Below are 23,018 nucleotides of genomic sequence, written 5' to 3' on the forward strand. Positions count from 1 at the left end.
TGAACAACGGCCGGTCGGCCGTTCTCGAGTTCAGCCGTTAATCGATCGCGTGAGAGTCAGTCTGCGCGACGACGACTAACGATTGGTGTCCGGTCATTTAATGACGTAGCACGCACGCGGAAGAACGGCCGGCATCGTTTAATCGCCGCTTTTCCATGACGTTACAGCCGATCTGCCATTTTATATTTAGTTAGCGGAGATTCCAATTAGCTTTCCTTCTCCGTCGCGCGCCTTATAAGAAGACGCAGGACAGGTATGTACCGTATATATGGCAGTATCTACCGACGGCGAGGAGCAAAGGCGCTGACCTTCGGAAGGTCATCCGTCTCGCGGCGATGTACGATATGCTTCCGTGTACCGTCCGTGGTAGCGAGAGACCCCGTGACGCGCTCAGTAAGGAATATTGACCCTGTGCGGCGAATTAAATCGTTATTGCATAAGGAAGCGCGACGGATGAGCCGATAGAAATAATTAGCCGGCCGCGCCAATTTAAAAATCATTACCGCGCGATGGCTGTATTAACTCTCTCGTAAATCGGTCCCCGCGATCTCTCATCGTCGATACGCGAGCAGAGCTAATGGCGACGCGATATATTTACCTTCAGAAGAATCACGGTCGTAAATTGAGATCATCGCTGTCAATTATTTATTCGTGGCGTCGAGTTTATGCGAGGAGAAAATGATAGTCATGCATCAGCTAAGTATAAGATGGGCCGCGCCAAAGAACCGATCGCGATATCGCCCGATGAAATTCAAAATATCTGTGACGTGTGTGTGGCACGTAGATATTCCTCCCGACCTTTGCCCCGGGCCGGCATAGAGTGAAAAGATATTAATGACGCCCCGAGAAAGACAATGAGGCGCTCGGTACCTCGTCGCTGTAATCAGCGTTCGTCGAGTCAATAATCATTTCGCGACAGAACGACAATTACGAAGACAATGACACTCGCGCGTTTCTCCTTTAAACACAGACATTAATATACCCGCGTTCCGAGCTAATTATTGGATGCCTCGGCACGCAGCTAGCTATGTGAAAGTATTTGCTAACGAAGCGTAAAGGAGCTCGTCCAGTGATCATATCAGCTGCTTTTGCACTTTATTTTTTTTATTTTAAAATAATTGCAATGCAGTGAATTGCAACAAGTATACAAAATATAATAAACTCGAGTCTTAAAAACCTGTTAAAATTAAATAAGCACATTTAGCAAAATTAAATTCCGAGTTTAAGTTTTTATCGCGTTGAATCTTTCACTCATATTTCATTCATAAAATGATTGATAATTCTAAATAGTTGAGATACATATTTCTCTTCAAGAAAGTAGACCATTTACTGAATAACAGAACTGAGATTTTTTACTTGTCAAAAACATATATTTTCTCAGAGTTCGCTAACGAATTGAGTTCGTTTGCAAACAACTTTATGAGAAAATAAATTCGAGTAAAGGAGGACGTCATCCGCCGAGATGGCACACAAAAAGCTAGTTTCGAACGAAATAAAGGTCAGGCGCGACACACTTATTCGGATACTGTTACAAAAACTACGGTAGCAAAAAAAGTTTAGGTTTTTGATTCGCGACGGCGATCATTGTTACGCAATTCGCCGCGTAGCGGTCCATCTCGCGGATTCGCGGAAAGTGGCACGCCATCTGCTCGGTGAACATATGGCGAACATAACGTAAGTCATTTAAGTCGACGAGTCCTACCTCGATACCTATAATAACTCGGTATTAACTGTTATGCGCGTCTTTGTAATTGCCGACTGTCTTCGATGTCCGGCAACGGGAGAGGATACTGCGCCGGGATGCAGCGTTGCACCGCGCGAGAAATTCAGCGCGGTGAAAAGTCGCGCCCGCGACTATGATCTTGGCATTTCAGTTTGTGGGTTCACGAAGGATACGAGTTACACCGTTACCGCGGCACGGGTATCTCAAATTCAACGTGAAATTTCAAATTACGGGGTACCAACGCATAGTAATTGGTTACACACGATGCATAATACGCAACCATTAATTACGCGGGCAAACATTGCGTTCGTGATTTGTTTGCCAATCGGACCGGATAAATTTGGTATTGACTTTTCCGAGCCAAAAATTTGACGGGAAAACTAAAAACAACTAATGGGAACTAAAAATCTAGATCTAGATCATTTAAGAATTCAAGAATCTTACGATCTAAGCCTGTAAAGAACATATCAAGAAATCAATATAAAGAAATTATACTATTATTAAAACGTTTTAAATCTGATGTACCTCAAAAATTCATAAATATAAAAAAAGTAACTGTGTAGATTATTTTATATAGAGATTCTAAGCGCAATATTAAAATTACCACTTCATTACGGATTCTTAGTGCGTAGATTTCACAAGACGCAAAACATCGGAAAATTGCGCGGAACCGGAAGCTAATCGAGCTAATCGAGAAAAAAGATCGCGAAATCGCGGAAGGAAAGGAAGAAAAGACTTGGCGACTCAAGTAGAGAGATTCTCGAGAGCACGCGAGCCTGCGCGATACAGTTTATTTGAACTGGGGATCCCGAAGAGGGGAGACACGCTTGGCGTTAGCACTCCACCGCGTCTCTGTGGCTTGCTTTAGTCGCGCGATCTCGTCCGGAGCGTCGGGACGCTTCTCCTCGCAGTTACGTCTCGACCGATCGATCCGGCATTCGATCGATGGATCGATCGTGCCGTGTATATCCCTCGCGAAGAGTCATGCACTCCACCGGAAATTTCCGTCGACCGGGATAGCGAAAATCACACGCGACAATCTAATCGTGCGTTCGAGTTGCGTTCGAGGAGATTCAACGGGTGATTTTTACTTTTATCGTTTTCAACTTTGTCAATAATATTTCTCACATCTTCATGAAAATATGAATTCCTTACACCGCAGTCTCGGACAAATCTCGATACCTGTATCGATCTTATTTGCATACGCGAGTGAGATGGATGCTATGTTTGAATAGACGCTTTTGATGGATAGCGACCGAGCCTCGTTAAGTTCAGATAATCAACGAGGTGAGTGATAAGATGATTACAGTGAATATATAAAATCGAATCTATATATATATATATATATAACTCGAGTATCATGTTCATGAAAATCATGAAAATTTATGCAACATCAGAATGAAGTATCGTGACATTTGAAATGGATTTTGTTAATGATAGTCGTTATATTTTTCGTTCATGTTTTCAGACATGCAATAACAAAGTAGATATTTCTAACAAAATAATAGATGATACAATGTGATATTATAAGTATAATTTTTTTAAAAAGATTATATATGCATATACTGTTATTAATTTTTATTTTAAAACCTAGAATTTAGTTTACATAGAATCATCAGTATACTTGTTATGTCTTGCAAATATGCTAAATATTAATAACTATTGATCATTTTCAATATTCGATTCAAACAGTTTCTGCTGCGCAAAAGGCTTACAGAAAGTTCTTATTTTTTACTCGAGTTAAAAGCTGTAATTAAAAAACCGTTGTTTAGTTCCTGGTGCTTAATTAATTATCGTATCGTTAGAAAGTTGCGCGCAATGCAGAAACTTTCATAAGCTCGATTAAAATCGCTGCCAGGATTACGTGTTTGGCGGCACGATAGGTCTTCTGTAGGGAAAATTACGTCAGGGACGTCTACAACAACGCCGCATGGAAAATACAAAACATTTGCAGCTTAGAATAGCCGCTAATAGGCGAATTGCTAAATCTACACTTTCACTTCGCACTATTATGCACTCAAATACAATGAGTATTTTTAATTTAAAATTTGCGTGAATGCGCTTTAATTACTCGATATCGAGAATCCTCGCAGTTCGTTTCTCGCTAGTTTTGCGTCAATGCACAATACGTTTAACAAAACGGACGCTTTGACACTTGACATTTGTCACATGTGACGAATGTCATCCTTAAACCGTGGACAATAATGGGGGATTGAGCTTACGGAGAGTGAAATCGAAACAGCTTGAAAAGAAACCGCTCCGTCACAGTCGCTTGAAGTCGCAAAGTTTCTTTCAGTTAGCTTTGGTCGAACCGTAATTAGCCGTTATAAACGTCTGCATGCACCGACAGAGGGGGGGAACTACGCGATTTCTGAAAAAGATCGCGCGTACGAACGGAATAGCAAGTATTCACTCGCGTACAAGGCGCATACTAACTCGGTGGGATCCGTAAGCAAACAATCGACACAAAGGACATGGAAAAACGGAGGTTTATTAAGATGCGCGCGCCTTATAGTCGGCCGTCGCGATAATTCATGATATCTTCGTCACGGTCGCTTTAGTCACAGGTAATTAAAACTCCATTACATGGCGATTACAGAAGTTTCGCGGTCGAAACATTCTGTCGCGCACAACGAGGAGTCCCCGAGGAAGAAGTCGCGAGTTGGCGAAAAAGAAAAACTTTCCCGTCTCATGTCTATTTATGACCGGAACCGCGGATAACGCTCGGAGTCCCCGCGCATCATATCTTACATATGTGGAATATTAATTCTCGTCATTCGTATGCGATGTACGCAATATCGCTGCGAACGCGTGGAATGTCACAGGTGCAAGTCACCCAAGAAAGTGCATTATGAACTGCGTGCGACAGCGCGTGCATAAATAAATTATATTCCACATCGCTGTCGGAGCTGCTAACAGACACAAATCATCGTTCCTAATTACGTGAAAATCTTGGGACCGAAAGGTGAATCGGATTAGAGACAAAACTCGTAGCCCCGAGAAAGTATATGAGGATTAAGAATAAAAGCAACGACTTTTTGACGATCGGAAGAATCAATTGATAAAATAATTTCACTTAACACCGATAGAGATGATAGAGATATCGCTGAGAAAGTGATATTATTAATTGATAGTTGCATCAACATGCAATAGCATTTTATAATTAACCGTTTTCACTGATGCATTTTCCCTGTCTTCTCTTGCTACCGCGATTTCTGCGGTTGCAAACTTCAAAGGCGAAAGGCGACATTTCGCAAGTAGCAGAGCGTACCGCTTTACCATTCCGCCCACGTTTCCCCGCGACACAGAGCCAGCGGCTCATCTGAAAGACAAACACCGGTGGCGACACACTGGTATGCCACGGGAGATAATCATCGTCATAAATTCATCATCATCACCATCATCCTCGAAGTGCCCGAAGCGTAATCACTCATTAGCTCACGCGGTTCGCCGCTGGCGCATCACTGTCAAGGCTGTCATGCCTCACGGAATGACGAATTCCATCGGGGGTGGTTGAGGCAATAGCGGAATAGAAAAAGAGGGGAAAGAAAGAGGAATGCACTTTGTATTCCGAGATTGCTGGGTGCATATCATTATATACAAGCAGGAAACAGCAGCTAGTTACTCGTGTTGTTGCAAGAAACGCTCTTTGCTCGCGCTACATTAATTTCTTTTTCACAGCACTATAAATCATCTTAAATTATGCGAAGAAAAGGTTCTCTCTAAGTGATTAAAAAATTTCTCTTTAGACAATAGAAGTGAGAAAATTATTTGTTTTAATTTATAGAATTATCCGAGGGATTTGAGATTAGTCTAAATAAGTAATTTGTGCAATAATTCATTCTTGCATAGTATTTCATGTTTTTCATCGAGCATGCGAATGGCGTCATTAATCTAATCAGTTCGAGACATTTTTAGAAACAGAAATTTCAATGCGGAACCGTGAAACGTATATCGCGCGGACTGGAGAAACGTAAAAAGACGTAAGGTGCAAAGTATTGTGAGAAACTGTGCTGCGATGTCGTCGACTGGTGAATTTTCAACATTATCAAGCGGCGAAGCCACCGGAACCGGCGAGGACTCGTTGCCGAGCTCGCGAGAGGCGACCGCCGAGGCCGCGGGTTCCGGCGGCGGTTTCATGCCGCTGCGCGAGTTCCTGGACAGATTCTCACTGCCGAGGGTGGTCAGGGTCGAAGGTGCCGGTGGAAGGCCGATACTGTTGTACAAGCAACAGCAAAGATCTCTCAGAGTCACGGCTACGCTGTTGATGCATCGTTACCGTCACGATGTCAAAGTCGGACCGGAAATAGTCATCCCGGAAGGCTACCCTGGTGAGTACAACTTCAGATACTACGCTGTATATTTACTTGTACCTTCGTGTCTACTTTCGCAAGCGAATTTAATAAGAGATAAAACTTGGTTGCAATTTCTCTTTCGGTAAACATTAAATTTTCGCCGAAACTGTATTTTTAATAAAAATTGACAAAAAAAGAGAAATATTATTTTTATTAATCATAAATTTTTTAAAAGGTAAATTTTAATTTATTTACAAAGGTATCGTAAAAACTTTGCCAATTTTGTATATTTTTAAAATAGATTATTAAAAGACAACGAATTTGATACACATATGAAAAATTGTGGTTAATGAATGGTTAATCGTACGAAGACGATATATGGAATTAACTATCGTCGCATTCCGGCCTTTGACTCGACGTATCGATCATGTTGTACAATGATTGATAATGTTCGCGGAATTGTATCAGAAACCTGATCTGGAATTAAAACGATTGCGGCATGTTGCATAAGAACATATGTGCACGTAGTGTTACAATCGATAGATTAAATGGAAAGGGATTTCTTCGCGACTGTTGTAAAGGATCTAAACGCTCATTTCATTCTAACCAAACCTAAAAAAATCTATTATTTATTACACTGTTCGTTTAATGCTAGCTAATTTATTTATGGCGTCTACTTCGATATGCCGATCGGAAAATAACGATTAATTGAAAAATGGTATTTTCTATTACTCATTTTGCGACTCGGACATCGTTCACAATATCTTCGAGATTTCCTGGAAGATTGAGGAGGCGAACTATACATACGCGCGTTTGTTCGTTTATTTATCCACGCCTAGCCGTGTACATATGTAACCAGGTTGTAGTAGGCACAGTGGTGATTTAACCTAAGCTCGTAGAAAGAAAGTAACAGATGGTTGTGGGTGGCAGTGGCGGTTTAACAATGAAACCAAGTTTGTGCGTGGCAGAAAACGACATAAACTGCATTCGAGTTTGATCAATAGCAACATTAATAAAAAAATCTTGATATAAAATAGAAAATAATATTACGGTAAAATAACTTTCTTTCTTCCCAAAGATATATCAAGAAAATAGAGAATTAATTTATGAATAGTATTGAATATTTTTTGCAGATTAATAATCTCAACTAAATAGAAAACTTCAATTATTAGAATAATTATATTAATATTACATTCGTTAATATCTGCTTTTAATATTGCCAGAAACTCGAATATTACGCTCGATACGAAATGTAATGAGAACGTGGCATCGTGATATAGCAAGGACCATTCGTCGGGTATTACTCAACGCGCAAGAACACGGCCTCGCGTAATCTGCATAGGAACGTTTCAATTTTCTCGGCGCGGCGTATCCACACACGTCGTTGCATCTGCCACACCGGCAACGATTTCTCACGCCCGTAATCGCGCTCGCGAGCATGTTAACGTGCTCTCTCGGCGCCGGTTCATAGCTCTCACTGGCAAGAAGTAGGAACGAACGAGCGCAGCGAGCGTCGGCCTATAAATAGTGAAGGAAAGTATGAGGTAACGCGGTAGAGCGTGCCGCGAATTATAATTTAATATCGTCCCGGTTCGTGATACTCCGAGTACGAGAAGTGTCTGCGGTGCAGAAAATGGTGAACGTGCGAATCTCGCGACGATTCCTTCATGTATCAAACAGGCAAGCGAAATAAACGGCGGAAAAAAAATCTAATCCCGGTTCGTAAAAGGAGAAAGAAAATTAGTGGAAAATGCGCAATTGAAGAGATGGATAGTACTATTATCCAGTTACGACGGGCGCGGGTAGGTGGTCAGTGACATACGGCCGTGAATAATACCCCGTGCGTTATTAGCATAACGCCTGATAATACTTTTCCAATGAAGCTCTATGAATTACAAATGCTCAGGTCGACGTGGGACGAAATTACGTCGATGAATGCACTGAAGATTCGCTTGATCGTGCAATATTTCATAAAAACGAATCTAACAATAAGCAGAGACGTTAAATGCCACAAGATGTATTAAGTAGTACTGTTGTACATTCAATTAGTCATCATTATTTTAATAGTTGTAATATTTGTCAGTAATCAATTCTCGCTGATGGATCTTGTCTTATATTTCTATTTAAATTGGAAAATTTTGGACATTTTTTCGAATTCTTTGTTAATCATGCGTGTTCGGTCACAATCGTTCGCTAACGAAGTCCACCCTTAATCTCGATGCAACTTTGTGCGTTGCACGCACCGAGCCATCTTACGATTCATGTCAAGGTGTTGGTCAATACGTTGGGCGGATTAATCGCTAGGCGACCATGAATGCGAGAGCGCTTGATCGTACGCGGATTACACGAAAGTATAATCAGTTGCATGAGAGTGATTTTTCTCGAGGACTAAACATGCAGGTTGAATTTGCAGCCTGTAAGGTATTACCTGCTGGAAGAGCAAGGTTTCTTTGTACAGATTCAACTTGTTGCTGTTTTATTTTTCATTAAAGCAATTCCAACGCGTCACTTGTCATCTATGTCGTATAAATATTTATTCTTATATGTTTATATATACGATATTATATTATGCGCAACGGCATGCAATAATGATCGATTTCCACGGTTCCTTTTACGTTGACCTTTTCCTAGCGTTTCTCTTGATCGCACGTTGTTTCTGGCACATTAAGCTCTGTATCGTTTCATATCGCGAAAAAATGATTCCGCCGTCACTGTTAATCGATAATGAATGTTTACGCATGGGAAAGGTTTGATATAGGCAGCGCGCGCTGGAAGCCGAAGGGATTATACGTCTAATCTCGCGCCACCGGCTTTAAGTTCAACATCGCGCGCTTCCTTCATTCGTTGAGCCATCATTTTGTTATTATTGAAATTTACACAAGCGGGATAGAAGAAGAGGAGTCGCGTGATGTTGCCGCAACATCTGGTATTACTTGGCGCAACTTTATTAGCGCTTTTCGAGGAGAGGATTTCCGCGAGGTGAGCCGCGCCACGACTGAACTCTTTTGACCCTTTGCTTAGGATCGTTTTCTTTCACGTCGTGCCGGATCGAGTTGTCTATCAGCTGCTCATAGACTTGACTTTATGCGCTCGCAGTCCGTTCGAGTCGCTCGACTCGGAAAGGGGAAAAGGGACGTATCTTTATAGCTGCGCAAATACGTCGTGAAAGCGCGCTCGTGACTTCGCCGGGACGTGGGAGTGCTGTGCATCGTAAAAAATGTTGAAATCAGGCACAGTTCCGGTGGTGACCCGAGCGAAATTACGACGATTTCATCGACCAAATTCACAATATAATGTTGTATCTCTCTTGTAGAAATTTCAATCGATTTTCTCTTTCTTTCGATCGCCGCCAACGTCAGATCTGCGAAATTGCTTCATCGTTGGACAATCTCAATATTTTAACGTACAATTTTGTTTTATTATCTCGATAATTAATTCCGGCAGTAAAAGTGAACGTACTTCGACGAAAAACTTGGATGCTTTTCTTTTTCTAATTTTAAATTGCGTGATGGTAATCGCATGAATCGCGCACGTAACCTTTTCTAAAAAAATTTTCTAAAACTTTCTAAAAACATACTAATTTATCAATACAATAATATAAATGCATTCTTTTAATAATTTCTCATGCACTGCGCCTTTTTCTACAGATCTTCATCAGGTGATGTTACGTTTGAATGCTTTAGCGAGACTTAACGAGTTTACGCAGCTCGAAGCTATTCTCGCATGATAATTAAACGCGTCCCGATAAGTAATAAAGAACGACATGCCCCATCGCCAATCGCTAGACGCCAGAAATAGTCCAACAGCACTCTCGGTTGGAGATCATTCGTCATCACCGGCGATTACACGCAGCCTCGAGCGCGACTTAAGTCACTCGGAGTGTCGGAGTTCAGTAGTGGGTGAAGAGGAACGCTGAATGTTAAACGTTGTCGGGCGGAAGTGGCGGCCGCGCTCTCAGCCTTCTCTATGCATAACCCGTTGATTTACGGTCAGAAATACGCTGCGCGCGCGAACGCTCCGCGCGGGCACACGGAGAATCTTGGATCCGTTCTTGTATTCGCGCTTCTTCCTCACCTACACCCGAACGCCTCCGGATTTGCATAAATCTCGGAAACGTGAGGAAGGCGCGAAATCGAAAGCTCAGCCCGCCGGTGTTAACCGCGAGGAAACGTATTTCCGTGTCTTTTACGATCGCGAATTGCGCTGAGAGAATTCTTCCCGGCGCGAAGACGAGCATCGCGGTGACGAAAAAGGTTGCGAGGAAGTCGCTAGAAGGAAGACTGTCGACTAGCGTAGGTGGCGTGGTTTTATGGCGGGTAAAATCCAAGTCATTCCCAATTTTATTTCTATTACATATATAGAGACATACACATAATGATCGTTTAGTGCCGTTATATCGCGAAGCTTATGTTCGAAATCCGCGACATAAAAATAATCTATATTCAAATATAAGCATATAGCGAATATTCCAACGGTAAAGGTAATTAATTGTTGCCGAGTCTATAAACTCGCCACTTGAAATCTCGTCGGGTACAAGTGCTCGGTGCTGAATGTGGCTGAACACGCATGCGGCGAGAGTAATCGCGGATTTTTATCAATTAGCGTATTTTACGGATAGCGAGGAGGCACGAGCTTCCGCGATTCCGAGGTATCGCGATGGGGATTATAGTCGCTGCGGAAAAATTTGCAGCGCATTAATTGTGGTTTACCTACGTCTCGCATTAGTGTCTTTTGATAACCATCCCACGGCTATCGAGAGAAGCTTTTACAGTCTCCACATGGATGATATGCAAAACTAAAACTAATCACGTACAGTACTATTTGTATTGTTAAATCCAAGAGAACTCGCGAGACTTACAATTAGAAGTTTACTCGAAAAAGAATACGCTATAAGAAATGCAAAAGATATAAATTGTGCAATTCCATTTTTTACTCTTTCGACTTCTAAACTTAATTGTGGAGAATTTTTTTACAACGGTATTTCCTCATTTACTGACACAATAATATGCATTCAGTTGACCATCGTTATCACCTTAAATACCGGATATGATTGTAAGTTGAGTAGCAAAGAAAGATCGCGTTAATTGTCGCTTACGTAAATTTCGCATTAGTGGCATTTCGATAAGCACAATCGTCTACGATTTGCACCTGAACAGGAAAGAGCTTTTAAAGTTTGATCTGTGTGTGCAGCTTTTAAGCGCTATCGCGCGCTTCGACCTCGATATCTCGCGAGCGCGTTATCGTGTTAAAAGACAAAATGTGTCGGCGGTTCTGCGCACACTTTGATTCATCGGTAATTGTAACTGTATTATTCAATGTGAAATAGAGTTTTAATTTTCTAAAGAATTAAACGCGCTTTTAATTGATACGACTCGAAAAATATCGAGGGTAGAATTTTCTCTCAACGCGTCGCGTTTTTCAAAGCTATCAATATTTTATTATCAGAATCCGCGAAGAAGATAAATGTTGATTTCTTTATAATTTTCCACATACGATTGAACATCGCTGATATCCGTGAATTAAAGAATTATTATGTGAATTATTATGTCTTTTCTAATAACACCCTTTTTCCTTCTCGTTACTCGGCAGCACCGCGGGCGATTTATACGACTGCGTGTCCACAGATTAAAGTTTTAATTGCCGTCGTCCATGAAGATAGCATTTTAATGCCTCCGCCGTATTTTATGACGTTAACCGGATACCGCGATTTTTAGGATAATCGCGCGAACTTAAATACATTCTCGTTATTATTTATTCTTAATCAACTCGCCCGTTTATTATCTCGCGAGATGTGTGATTTTAAAATCGCGAATCATTAAAGGTATATACATCAACAGCATCGCGTTTATGACGCAACAACTTTGAAATCCATCTTATATCGTGATCAGTTCAAGATACAAGTGTGAACACTAGTTTGAAAGGAAACAGGCGTATAGAGTCCGTTTGAACGTAATGCATAAGCTACGTTATTGAGAAAATCGCACGGCGTTTCTTGGAACGCAAACGGTTGCAGTTGAGCCTTGAAACACATTCCGCAATTTGCTAATTAACATATTAATACATTCATTATCTATATACATCTCATTTTCTACGTGTATCCATCTATAATAAAAAATTTCGCTGTAAGAAATCTCGTAATCGGAGGCCACTAATTTGTTCATAAATAAGAAATTTAATTAAATCGGTAACTTTAATTAAATCTTTCCCTCTGATTCTACTATAACATTAATCCTCCTTGATTTATTTCATCAACTTAGTCGAAGACAACTTAATTAATCTCGTAAAAATCGAATTAACATATTCTGCCTCGAAGCAACTGAATTTACGTCGTCATGTTTTCACACCTCATACGAGATGCAAAAATTTCGGGAATGAATGGCCACACTCTTTGTCGACACAGAGCCGTCTATTGTACTTCATTCGAAGGCGCGAAAAAAGACGCTTTTCTACGCGAATTCCGAGACGTGAGCGGCATTCAGTAACGTCGGGTTTGTGTTCGCCGTTCGGTAAATGAATTATTGTGTCGAGCGTACAGGAGGCGCGGGCGCGGCGGCGTTGTGCAACGCGCGACGAGAAGCCAGGCTTCTCAGAATTTTACAGCTCGCGCGGCTCACGCTTCGGACCCTCTCCGCAGTGGCGCAGCTGCCTTTCATAACCGATTTTAATGGCCACACCCATGAAATTTCGATGAACCAGTCCTATCGTCCTATCGAGACAGACTTCCGACACCCGAGACGACCGAGTCTTTCGTAATAGCTATTTTCGATCGGCAGCCGGAGAGTTTATTTATAGAATTATCTACCTGGATTCTCGACGCGCGAGCGTAGATCTTGTTAAGGCCAAAAGTTAATAAGTAAGTCACGACTCGCATATTGAAGAAATTCGCCCGGAGAGAGATGTAGAAATACGGAATCTTTCTTGTTCAAGAGTTGGTGAGGAAAAAAAGAACCGTCCCGATTCCGACTGTTTGTCAAATGGCCGCAATTTCCATTAACTAAACATCCATGCTGGGACATGATAACACACATTCGCCGAGCGCAATAAATCTCCCGCCCTCCCCCCTCTTGTCATGAGGAATGTGTATTTGTAACGAGTGCTCCCGGAGAAACGATTAAGTCTTAGCTTCCGGCGATGAAGTACTCGACCGCGACTTAATATCACGTGTTCCCACTGTGAAATTGGAGCGATCCTCCTCGCAGCAGGAAGAAGAATCAAAGTAGAGATCCTGTTAACCCCACGTGCATCCCGCAGATTGCTACTCTAGCGAGAAACCTTTACCACCACTGCGGACGAACGGGAACGGGTCCCGATCTAGAAAAGTTACGAGTGCACGCGTCGGCTGTAATCCAGGAATAATTCTCGATCCTTCACGGTACATTCTTCGTGCAAGATTTTATCCCTTCATATCGCTTTCATCTTTTTGCGAAATACAAGCTTCGTGCACAGAGATCAAATTCCACGGAAATTTAAAATCCACATTTCGTTCTATTTTAGGATTGTTTTAATTTGAATTTCTCTTGTAACATATAAAATATGTATTAAATATATTCTTTCACGTGTTTTTTCGAATTCTTCTATACGAATTTAATAGAATTTATAAGGTAAAAGCATCTTAGTTAATAAATAATATAAAACTATTATGAAGAAAACTATTTTTTACGACTGAATTAATAAATATCTCGTAATATTTAATTCGTTTTTCGCGTGTCATCGATGTTATTCAAGAAAAATACCGTCGAGCGTAGAGCCGATGTTACCTCTGCAATTGAAGCGCAGTTCCTGCATAAGTACATATTCCACGAACTGCGCTAATATTCCAGATACATTGAGATACATCTCGGTGGAATGACCAGCGCATAATTTGTGTCGAGCGGAGGAGAAAAAAAAACTGTACGAGTCCGCTCTGCGTGATAACACACATTCCCGATGGAGAAGCAGCGTGGCTTGGAAAATCTCGGTTCCTGTTAACCCTATGCGCGTGCACATCGTCCTGAGATTGCTACCCTTACGTACGTACGAGCCGCACATTCACGATTTCGCCACCGCGGAGGGCCTCGCGCGCGCTCGCTCGCTGGCTCGCAAGGCACACACTGTAATCCCGGGATAATTCTCGACGTACCGCGTTACAGCCGCGGTATTCGCCGCAGATGTAAATACCCGCGGGCACTCGGGAGCCCCGCGGATATTAAACATACGTTCCCCGGGTACCCGACAAATTGCTCGCATGAACCAGAATAATTAGCATCCCTAGCCTCCGGTGGTGTATGCCTGCTCGCCTTTCTCTCTCTTTCTCTTTATCTCGTGCCTTCCTCGCGTATCCCTCCTCCTCGCTTCTTCATATCTCTCCAGCAACTCTTACGCCGCTTGAATCAGGCACGTCCGGGGAATGCCCCGAACAGGACGACCGTGCCTCTCGCTTGCCGAGTGCGGCGGTTCTTCCTCTCTCTCTCTCTCTCTCTCTCTCTCTCCGTCCGTCTCATTGTGCCGATGCACCACGTTCCGTGGTTGCGTTTAATCAGCCCCGCTGACTTGATGCGCGCCATACTGCCCGGCCTCCGCCGTGCGCACCAGCCGGTGCGGCTGCTTAAGAATGTAATTTAATATGCGACGTTACCGCGGGCCCCGCCGTGTCATATTTATAGGTATTTATGCATCAGCTACGCGGGCACGTTTGCGCCGCGCGCTGTGCGCGCCGCGGCGCGCGGTACGCGAGCCCATTGAAATTACCTCCCGAGGAGGAGGCATCGTGTATGTACGTATGCGCGCGTATTCCCGACTCTCGTACTCTCCGCCGCGTACGTGGGAGGAATTTATCGTTGTTTATCGCCGGTTAGCCCTACGCATCGCGCCGATTCTCTCCGTGACGTTCCGCACAACTCGACGCAAGGAGAGAGAGAAGAGGAGGGGGGGGGGAGGGGAGAGGGGATGCACCGCCGCTGCACCTGCTGTTAACATAATTTATTCCAACCCGCCGCTCGCTGAGCTCGTCAACCTTATACATCAATCTCGGACACGTGAATTTATTTTTGAATAGAAGCCACGATGCCTTTTACTTCTGATTTCGTTTCGCGCAATGTATACTAACTCTAGATATTTTTAATCCTCTTAGAGATGTTCACTACATGTATGTAGTAACGCCGGAGAGTTGTCTTAGAAGACTGACATTGAAAATTAGTATGTAAAATGGTATGCATGCGAGACAGTTCTTTATGAATATACCATCAGCATGCTGTATAATGTGGATTATGGCCTACATATCGTATAATTAATTATTAATAACTTCAAGATGTAGCAAAAACCTCCCGTGAAAAAATCAGAATAAAGAATCTCGAGGGCAATAAGTAATTAATATTCTAAGATACATGTCAGAAGCGATAAATCTACGATCGTAAAAAAACACGGCACGAAATTAATCTCTGAATGCGTTGAACAAAATAATCCTGTAATTATGTTTTCATAACTTTGCGTATTACGCGCAAAATATGTTGAAACACGTTGTAATAAGAGAGAGAGAGAGAGAGAGAGAGAGAGGAATAAGAGTTAAATATTTCTTACGTAACGCTAATATAGTCTAACACATCTGATCTTTAATATTCGTTAGAAGCTAATATCATGCTGTGTTTATGTCAAACAAACATTTAGATTTCACTTTGAGATGAGGTAGAATAGAAATTTCGCTTTTATAGCCCGCATATATATATAAGTTATAAGCCGTATATCTCGATCGACACACAAGCGCGAAAGCGACGATGCAATCATGGCGCAATTACGTTACATCGAGATGTCTCGCGGTGCTGGACGGCGCGATGTCAGGTCGCAAGATACGAGCACGAACCTCGCTATTACCATAACCATTCCCTTTTCTGGGACGGCGGGGGCGTGATATCGGCGCCGATACGTTACGTAAGTCTCGGGGATTAATCGATTTCCATCTCCGCTATCGATCCGATCAAGGTGGGCGTCGAGAAAGACACGTGCTGACGCGTTGTCTCACGTATGAATATTAACAATAAAATCTCGCGGAAGACCACCTCGACGTAACGAAAATATTCTTCGTCACGATATAAGCATAATAAATCTATTTCAATATCACGATTTAAACTTTAGATTCAATTTGAACAGATTTCATTGATTATCTCGTTTAAGAGACTCATGATATGTATAGCCTCTTCATTATCAGTAAAGAAATGCATTTTTTATAGTAAATTACTCACCATATCGTTGCTCTGCTGCCGCCCAATGCCTCCTCTTTCTCCTCCCAGCGTTCTTTGATGCACTCACAGGCATTCTTCGATACACTCACACGCGTCCGCGGCGCACGCCTTGCTCGCGTGCGTACCCGAATGAGAAAATCGCGCGACACTTTAAACGGCACTCCCGACGCGCATTTTGTTATAAATATTACGACGGACCGAATTTATTTCGTACCGATTACGCGCACAAAATTTATCTGTAAAATATAAATACGTTTATATTATTATACAATGATATCTGAAACAATACTACAGTTCTATAGGGTGTTTCAGAATGATTGCGCCAACATACGTTATATAATTAATAACTCCATAATTATTGCGAAAACTGCAAAACGGGAAAGGACTTTTCTGTTCAACTTACTCTTCTTTACCCGCTCGTGACACAATCATTCTGGGACACCCTGTATATGGAAATGCTTAAAATTGTTATGGTCACGATATCTTTGCAATGCCATCGCGTGTTATTTATAAAGCAACCTGTTTGTCTTGTGTGCAACGAACACGTTTCACAGGAATACGTGGACGCGTCGTATGGAATATAATTTTCCGCATTTTCCGCGCATTTTCTCCATCGCTGGGCAGATTCGTGGCGGCGACGCGTCACCGCCGCCGGCGAAACGCCCTAATGACGCGCTGTGGATACGCGCGTATTCGTCGTTCTGATCCTACACGCGGTACGCAATATCATCGAAGTGTCGAACCGTGGCGGATTATATCGCTAGCGCTAAGAGAATCCTTCCCGTTAGTTAATTTGCGTGTCCACTTGAAAGAGATCTTTACTCTGGACGGAGATTCTCGATAGCAAAATTATGGGTGTGGAATTGAAAACGTTTATCAATTCCCCGACTAGAGATCTCTATCTGTAATCATTCCCGCAAAATAAGGAAGAAAATATTAACAATTTCTTAATATATTTAACTTTACAAAAAATAAAAAAAATATATATAATATTCTACAGAATATTTCTAATTAAATAAGAAATTTTCTGTCTATTTTATATGTAACGTAATAAATATATAAATGTATTTAATTGTAATTATACATATTAGAAAATAATTATAATAAAAAATTTCCGCGTAAAATATATTTTTTCTTAATTTTAAATTGAATATTATTATAACGCTTTCTACGATTATTTGCAATCTTCTATATTTTACTCAAAGAGGAAGCAGAAAAAAGATAGTCTATTAGATTCTATATGATTGATTGTTTCTTGAAACTCTATGTCTTCAACCCATGTCTTACTACTTCGAAAAAAAAGCAAAGGCTCGCCGCCTTTGGTAGACAATAAACACTCGAGAATATTCTTACTACTCGCTTGCCAAAAGGCAGGATAGGCAATTTATAGTTAACGTCAGCAGCGGAGGAAAAGGCGCGGTGAGCACGCGCGCGCGCGCGCGCGGAGGACGTTCGATTCGAGGCCGAGATTGCTGGTGGAGCCTTGAGGCGCGATCGTAACTCATAATTGATGAGCGGCGCGTCGGGGATCCAGATCTTCGCGGATCGGCATTACCCAGAAAAAGTTGCCGCGGCTGAGAATAGCGCGCGTGCCCCCTTGCCCATGATGACTTTATAATGTCGTATCGAGGGGTCCGGGCCGCGAGCAATTATTATCCGTTTCGGTCCGCACTTTTCCGCATTGGCGTGGCCGACAACGCTCGCGGCGGCAGCCTTAATTACAAGGGTACCCCGAGACAGAGAGAGGGAGGGAGGGAGGGAGGGAGAGAGAGAGAAGCCCCGCGTGAATTCCCGAGAGCATATTGTCGTTACATCGCGAGGGATTACGTTGCAAATCCGCGGCGCGTCGAACCGTCGTACCTCGCCGGAGAGAAAGAGACCCGTCAGTCGTAAACACGGTTGCATTATTGCAGTCGTAAAGAGGATACGATCGAGAGCGTAAGTTTCATCGTATTTCGCTGGTCGTAATTTTCGAGATCCTCGATGAATCGCTATAAAACAAAATCTTATCGCTCTATCGCTCTATCATAGCTGCACTGGGAAACGCGAACTGTCTTTCGGGGTCAATCGTTATCGCGGAGTCGAAGGACGTCGGGCGAAAAATGCACTTTGCGTATTTCTTTATCCGTATTACTCACTACTTTTCGGTCATGTATACGCCTGCGTATATACTTGTTATCTTAGACGATTTATTTGTTTACTTGTGGCATAACCAGATAAATTTCTCAATTTTATTATATGACTTCAACGAAAGGCTGTAAAATTAATTATTATTTTAAAGACTTTAAACTGAGCATCTGCATTTTCACCGGCGACAATATCTAGGAGACTATCATAAAACATATCTAAAAGTTATAGCCACACGGACAAAAATAATATTACGTATCTCCCTAATTTATCTTCCCCTTGCGTGAAATACGTAGGTGTATCAGCATAGTTGCGTAAAATCGCCAGCGGTCTTCTTGTCTTGCGCTATCATCTTGTCTTCTCGATTGGATTATTCAACTTTTCAATGCAATCTGTTTGCAGAATTGAACTTTGTGCGTAGGTTTAGACCTTTTTCAAATCTCGCGTACCACGTATTATCATATCCTGACGTTGATGCGCTTATTACTTATTATATCAGCACAGAAAAAAATATTATTCGATCTTCGTTTATTGTTAATCGACCTAATCAAAGATAGATAAAAAATGCTTGCAAATTGCACTTAACTTTCACGTAATCAAGAAAACAATTATTGCACCCTGTGTAGAAATATAAGATTTTTACATTAAAAATTTTTGTATCATGTAACCGATATCATTCAGACGTAATTTAAAGATTTTATGGCGCAATCGTGTTAATAGTAATGAAAATTTTAGCACGTTCTTACGTAGAAAGTTCTAATAAATTACTCCGAGATGATTAAATCGCGGTAATTAAAATCTTGCTGCCGTGCACACGGATTCATTTGTCAAATAAATCAGGAAGTGCAAGCGTTATCAAGAATGATGTTTTTACTGTCAGTACAAGATTCTACAGCATCATACCTTGCTTACTGCTGCTCGCGATCAGGAAGAGTCAAGATCGCTTTACCATTATTTTTAGTTCTTTCTGATTTCTGATCGAGAAGAGCTGTGGCAAAATAAAACGCGACCGTTAATGCGATTAACTTAATGCGATCACGCACGTGAAAAAGCTGCAGGTAGAGAAAAATATATTGCTCGGTTGATCCGATTAATTAGATTAATTTTGTTTTGTGCAACATATAAGAAATTTATTTTGAATTAAAGTTTATTTTTAATTTTACAAGAGTCAGAAAACTATTAAAATATTACGTTGTTTTATTTAATAATTTGAATTACATCTACTTTGTTTTTTATTTCTTTCACTTATTATTATGAAAATATAAGTCTGAAAAATAATGATCTTCCCAATTAAATTCCCAAGTTGTACGAACGAGTGCATAAACGCTCTCTGTGAATTAACTTTCTTTGAATCAACCTGTTCAGGTTCAACGGCACCGCGTTCTCGGAGCATACATACGGCTTGGCATAGCGTCGCGTGTAATCCGGCGGAATCAAGATCGGGCCGATCGGAGCGGAGCGGTGCGCAACGGTCGTTCCTGAGTCGTTGATACGAGATGAGCGGCGGTAATGCCGACTTAATGCGATCAAACAAGTCCACCACCGCTGCTTTCCGGCACGGACGAGAGCGAGGCCGCGGCCGGTGTGTTGCGTATGAATGCGCGTGTTCTCGCGATTACTGGTAGTAGGACCGATCGGAACGAGTATGTATGTACGCGATCGCGTACTTACTTAGTGCGGGATCGGCGGCGAGCGACCGGCCAGTCGGCCGCGGGTCCGGTGCATCAGCAACGGGCAACGGTGCCTCCGCGATCACGTAATCTGACTAATCGTTTCCGGTTTCGCCGGCGCGAACTCGCTTCCAGTATTATGACCACGCGAGGTAATGTTAGACCATCTCCGCCCGTCCGTCGAGAGCAGGCGCTGATGATACGCCTCACTCGTGTGCCGTACGTAAAGGCGAATTTACACGGTTCACTTGTAATGATCATCCCGGAAGGATCGTACGACGCGAGAGAAAAATTAATTTGTAAATAATGTTGCAGGAAGACTCATTCATGCTGAATCGCGAAAGGACTATGACAGTATGATATTTCATCTTGGATGATCCTCGGAAGCACGCTATAAGCTCTTTATCACATACAGACATATATAACTATACATTGCAACAAATATTTATGAATTATCTCAAGCGATTTGAAATTCATTATGATGAAAAATTCTCTTTCTCAAAACTCATATAAAAAAAAGTTTTCACAACTTTTCGAATTCACAAATTGAATTTTTATTTTCTAATACAAAGTAAGTTGCGTGTCTTTTTAATCAGTCAAATGTTTATCGAATAGCGTAAGATTTTATGTCGGATAATTTAAACTTTGATTATAAACATAAACTTGTTCATAGATTTGAGATATTTTCTTATAAGAAGTGAATTGCGTAAATTCGTTTTAACTTATTCACAGCAGAGATGCAGGATGGATCATGCGAATCCATCCTGAAAACCTACGGCGCAGGTTAAACGGCGCGTTTAACCCCGTCTCGCGGGGGGTCTCTTCGGCCGTATACACGTGGCGGGCGAAACACCACCGCGAAAACGATTGCCCACAGTGGTTCTGCACATTCGGAGAACGAATATAGCTTTCGCGCAGCGAACGATTTTACACGTCGATGAGAAGTTATTGCATCCATCTAGCGCGAAGACGCCGCGAAGCGCGGAAGGATGGGGGGCCGTTATTGATGACTAGTATCCACGTAATGGATGAACAGCGGTTGCGGGACGTAATACGTTCTGACGTTCATACGCGCAAATCCTCGAGACGAATCGCGAATATATCAGTAGAATATCGTGAAGCGTAAAACTTGGAAATCGCACAAAGTTGCAGAATAAAATGATACCATTTCTAGATTTCTATGATTATTTCTTTTTTAATACACGTACTTTCAAAGGTATTTTTCATCAGTTAAAATTTATCAACAAGATTATAAAGATTATTTTATTTATCTTATATTGTATAAAATGTCATAATATTAAAAAAATATAGATTGTCTCAAAACCCACTTCAAAACTCATTACTCTTTTTTATAAATTCTTCTACTATATAAAGTCAATTTTGTTTAGCTAATTATCAGTAACGTAGAACTGAAAAGTTATTGACCGAATTGGAATCAAAGAAAAGTAGTAATATTTTCAAAGTATTCTGTATAATTATGGTAAAGATCTATGTCGAGAAGCTCTAATGCTTCTCGCTTGGCTAGCGCTCGATTCCTGATATTATGAGATCGCAAGGTCACGCTGTGCTACAGGTAATAAGGGAAATATACAGAGTTGCGAGTCTTTCCGGCAAACCGGTCACGAGGATCCCTGAGGGATATGCACATTGCGCATTGTGTTGCAATGTCAGAACGGTGCACGAACTCGCGCGCACGCGAGTGCAAATCGGCTGCACCATGCGCGCATTCCTTTGAAAGCGAACAAAGTGCAGCAGTTATAGACGCTAACAATACTCATAGGTATGCCAGCCATTCTATTAGCCATCTTCGGTTCCGCTGCGAAACGCAACAGGCCAAGTATACTAACATTCTGCGACCGCAAATCGATCGTGTGTTTCTGACAAACGTTCACGTTAACCTTAGTGATACTCAGTTTAGTTTAAATTGGATATATATATATATTCATAAAATTCGTTAATAATATTCAAATAAATTTCATTTTCAATGCACAAGTAAATACGTACAAATTAAAATGCAATGGCATAATTATCATAAATGAACAATCTAAAAATTTCTCACATAAACGATTCTCCGAAAGGCATTGCGGAAAGCGAAAAGAAAAGGCGCACTAGATTAGTCAGTAGACAGTCGGCCGGCCTATCCGGAAGAAATCGAGAGTGGCTCCGAGACGAGAGAGCCGGGACAAGGTCGTAATCCCGCGGTTGGAAAGAAGAGAAAGCATTTAGCTCTCTCGATCTTGGCGACTCGACTCCTCGAAAGTGGTTCGGGCATTGCGTAACCATATTCGATCATCGGCACTCTTGGTGAACAAGAAAGTAATTTTCACGCATTTCGCTTTTAATGAATTATCCGGGCTGATTCACAAAAATTATGAATATCATAAAAATCCAGTCGCCATTGATAGAAAACCGAGAGATAGGTTACGACGCATAATTTTGTATCTATTGGTTTCAATGAGAGAGCAAGAGAAAGAAAAAGGGAATGAGGGAACTGATGGATGGTCCAGACGACTCACTCTCTCGTGCGGACGCGAGCGTGGGATGCGAAGGTCGACGACCCGACATCGCGAGGATCCCGTCAAGGTCGCGCCGAGCGGTCGAGCGTCACGAATTTCACGCGATTATGTGAGCGTCGATTCGTCGGGGCACTTAAAAGTATCGATACTCAACACTTCATACTCGACTGCGTAGTAAAACAAAAATTTATACACTAATTCCGTAATAACTGGATATTGAACAATAATTTTGTAATATTCAGATATTATCTGGCCACTCCTGCTATTATGTCTTTAAATTATATCAAATTAGATAAAACCTGTGAATTAACTCAATTGAGAAAATAATATAGTCACTACATTTTAAAAATTTAATGAATATTTATGAAAATTTATTTTACAATTTATCATAATAGAAATTGAAAGTGAGAACTGAAATAAGACTTTGGAAAGTTGTTTTCAGACTGAAGGTAAGCCTCTAATTGAAAGGATAT

General features: G+C 41.7%; 2 protein-coding genes across 11 annotated transcripts in view; one reads left to right on the top strand and one right to left on the bottom strand.

The window, feature by feature from the left end:
- LOC105678238 (uncharacterized) overlaps positions 1 to 23,018 on the bottom strand; it is a 279,329-nt gene that overhangs the window by 252,393 nt on the left and 3,918 nt on the right. For all 6 annotated transcript variants that reach the window (XR_010890928.1, XR_010890926.1, XR_010890927.1 and 3 more), the window contains exon 6: positions 16,233 to 16,468. The gene's annotated coding sequence lies outside the window, so the exon portion shown is untranslated. The remainder of the gene's footprint in view (positions 1 to 16,232; positions 16,469 to 23,018) is intronic.
- LOC105678233 (uncharacterized) overlaps positions 2,576 to 23,018 on the top strand; it is a 39,021-nt gene continuing 18,578 nt past the window's right edge. The window contains exons 1-3 of one of the 5 annotated variants that reach the window (XM_012377398.2): positions 2,576 to 2,803; positions 2,886 to 3,010; positions 5,642 to 6,054. In XM_012377398.2, coding sequence (XP_012232821.1) covers positions 5,742 to 6,054 — 313 coding nt within the window. In that variant the 5' untranslated portion in view covers positions 2,576 to 2,803; positions 2,886 to 3,010; positions 5,642 to 5,741. Of the gene's footprint in view, positions 3,011 to 5,575; positions 6,055 to 23,018 lie in introns of all 5 variants that reach the window. The other 4 variants (XM_012377395.2, XM_012377396.2, XM_012377393.2 and 1 more) reach the window with 4 other exon arrangements.

The sequence above is a fragment of the Linepithema humile genome, chromosome 6 (assembly GCF_040581485.1).
Source record: "Linepithema humile isolate Giens D197 chromosome 6, Lhum_UNIL_v1.0, whole genome shotgun sequence".
Classification (NCBI taxonomy): domain Eukaryota; kingdom Metazoa; phylum Arthropoda; class Insecta; order Hymenoptera; family Formicidae; genus Linepithema; species Linepithema humile.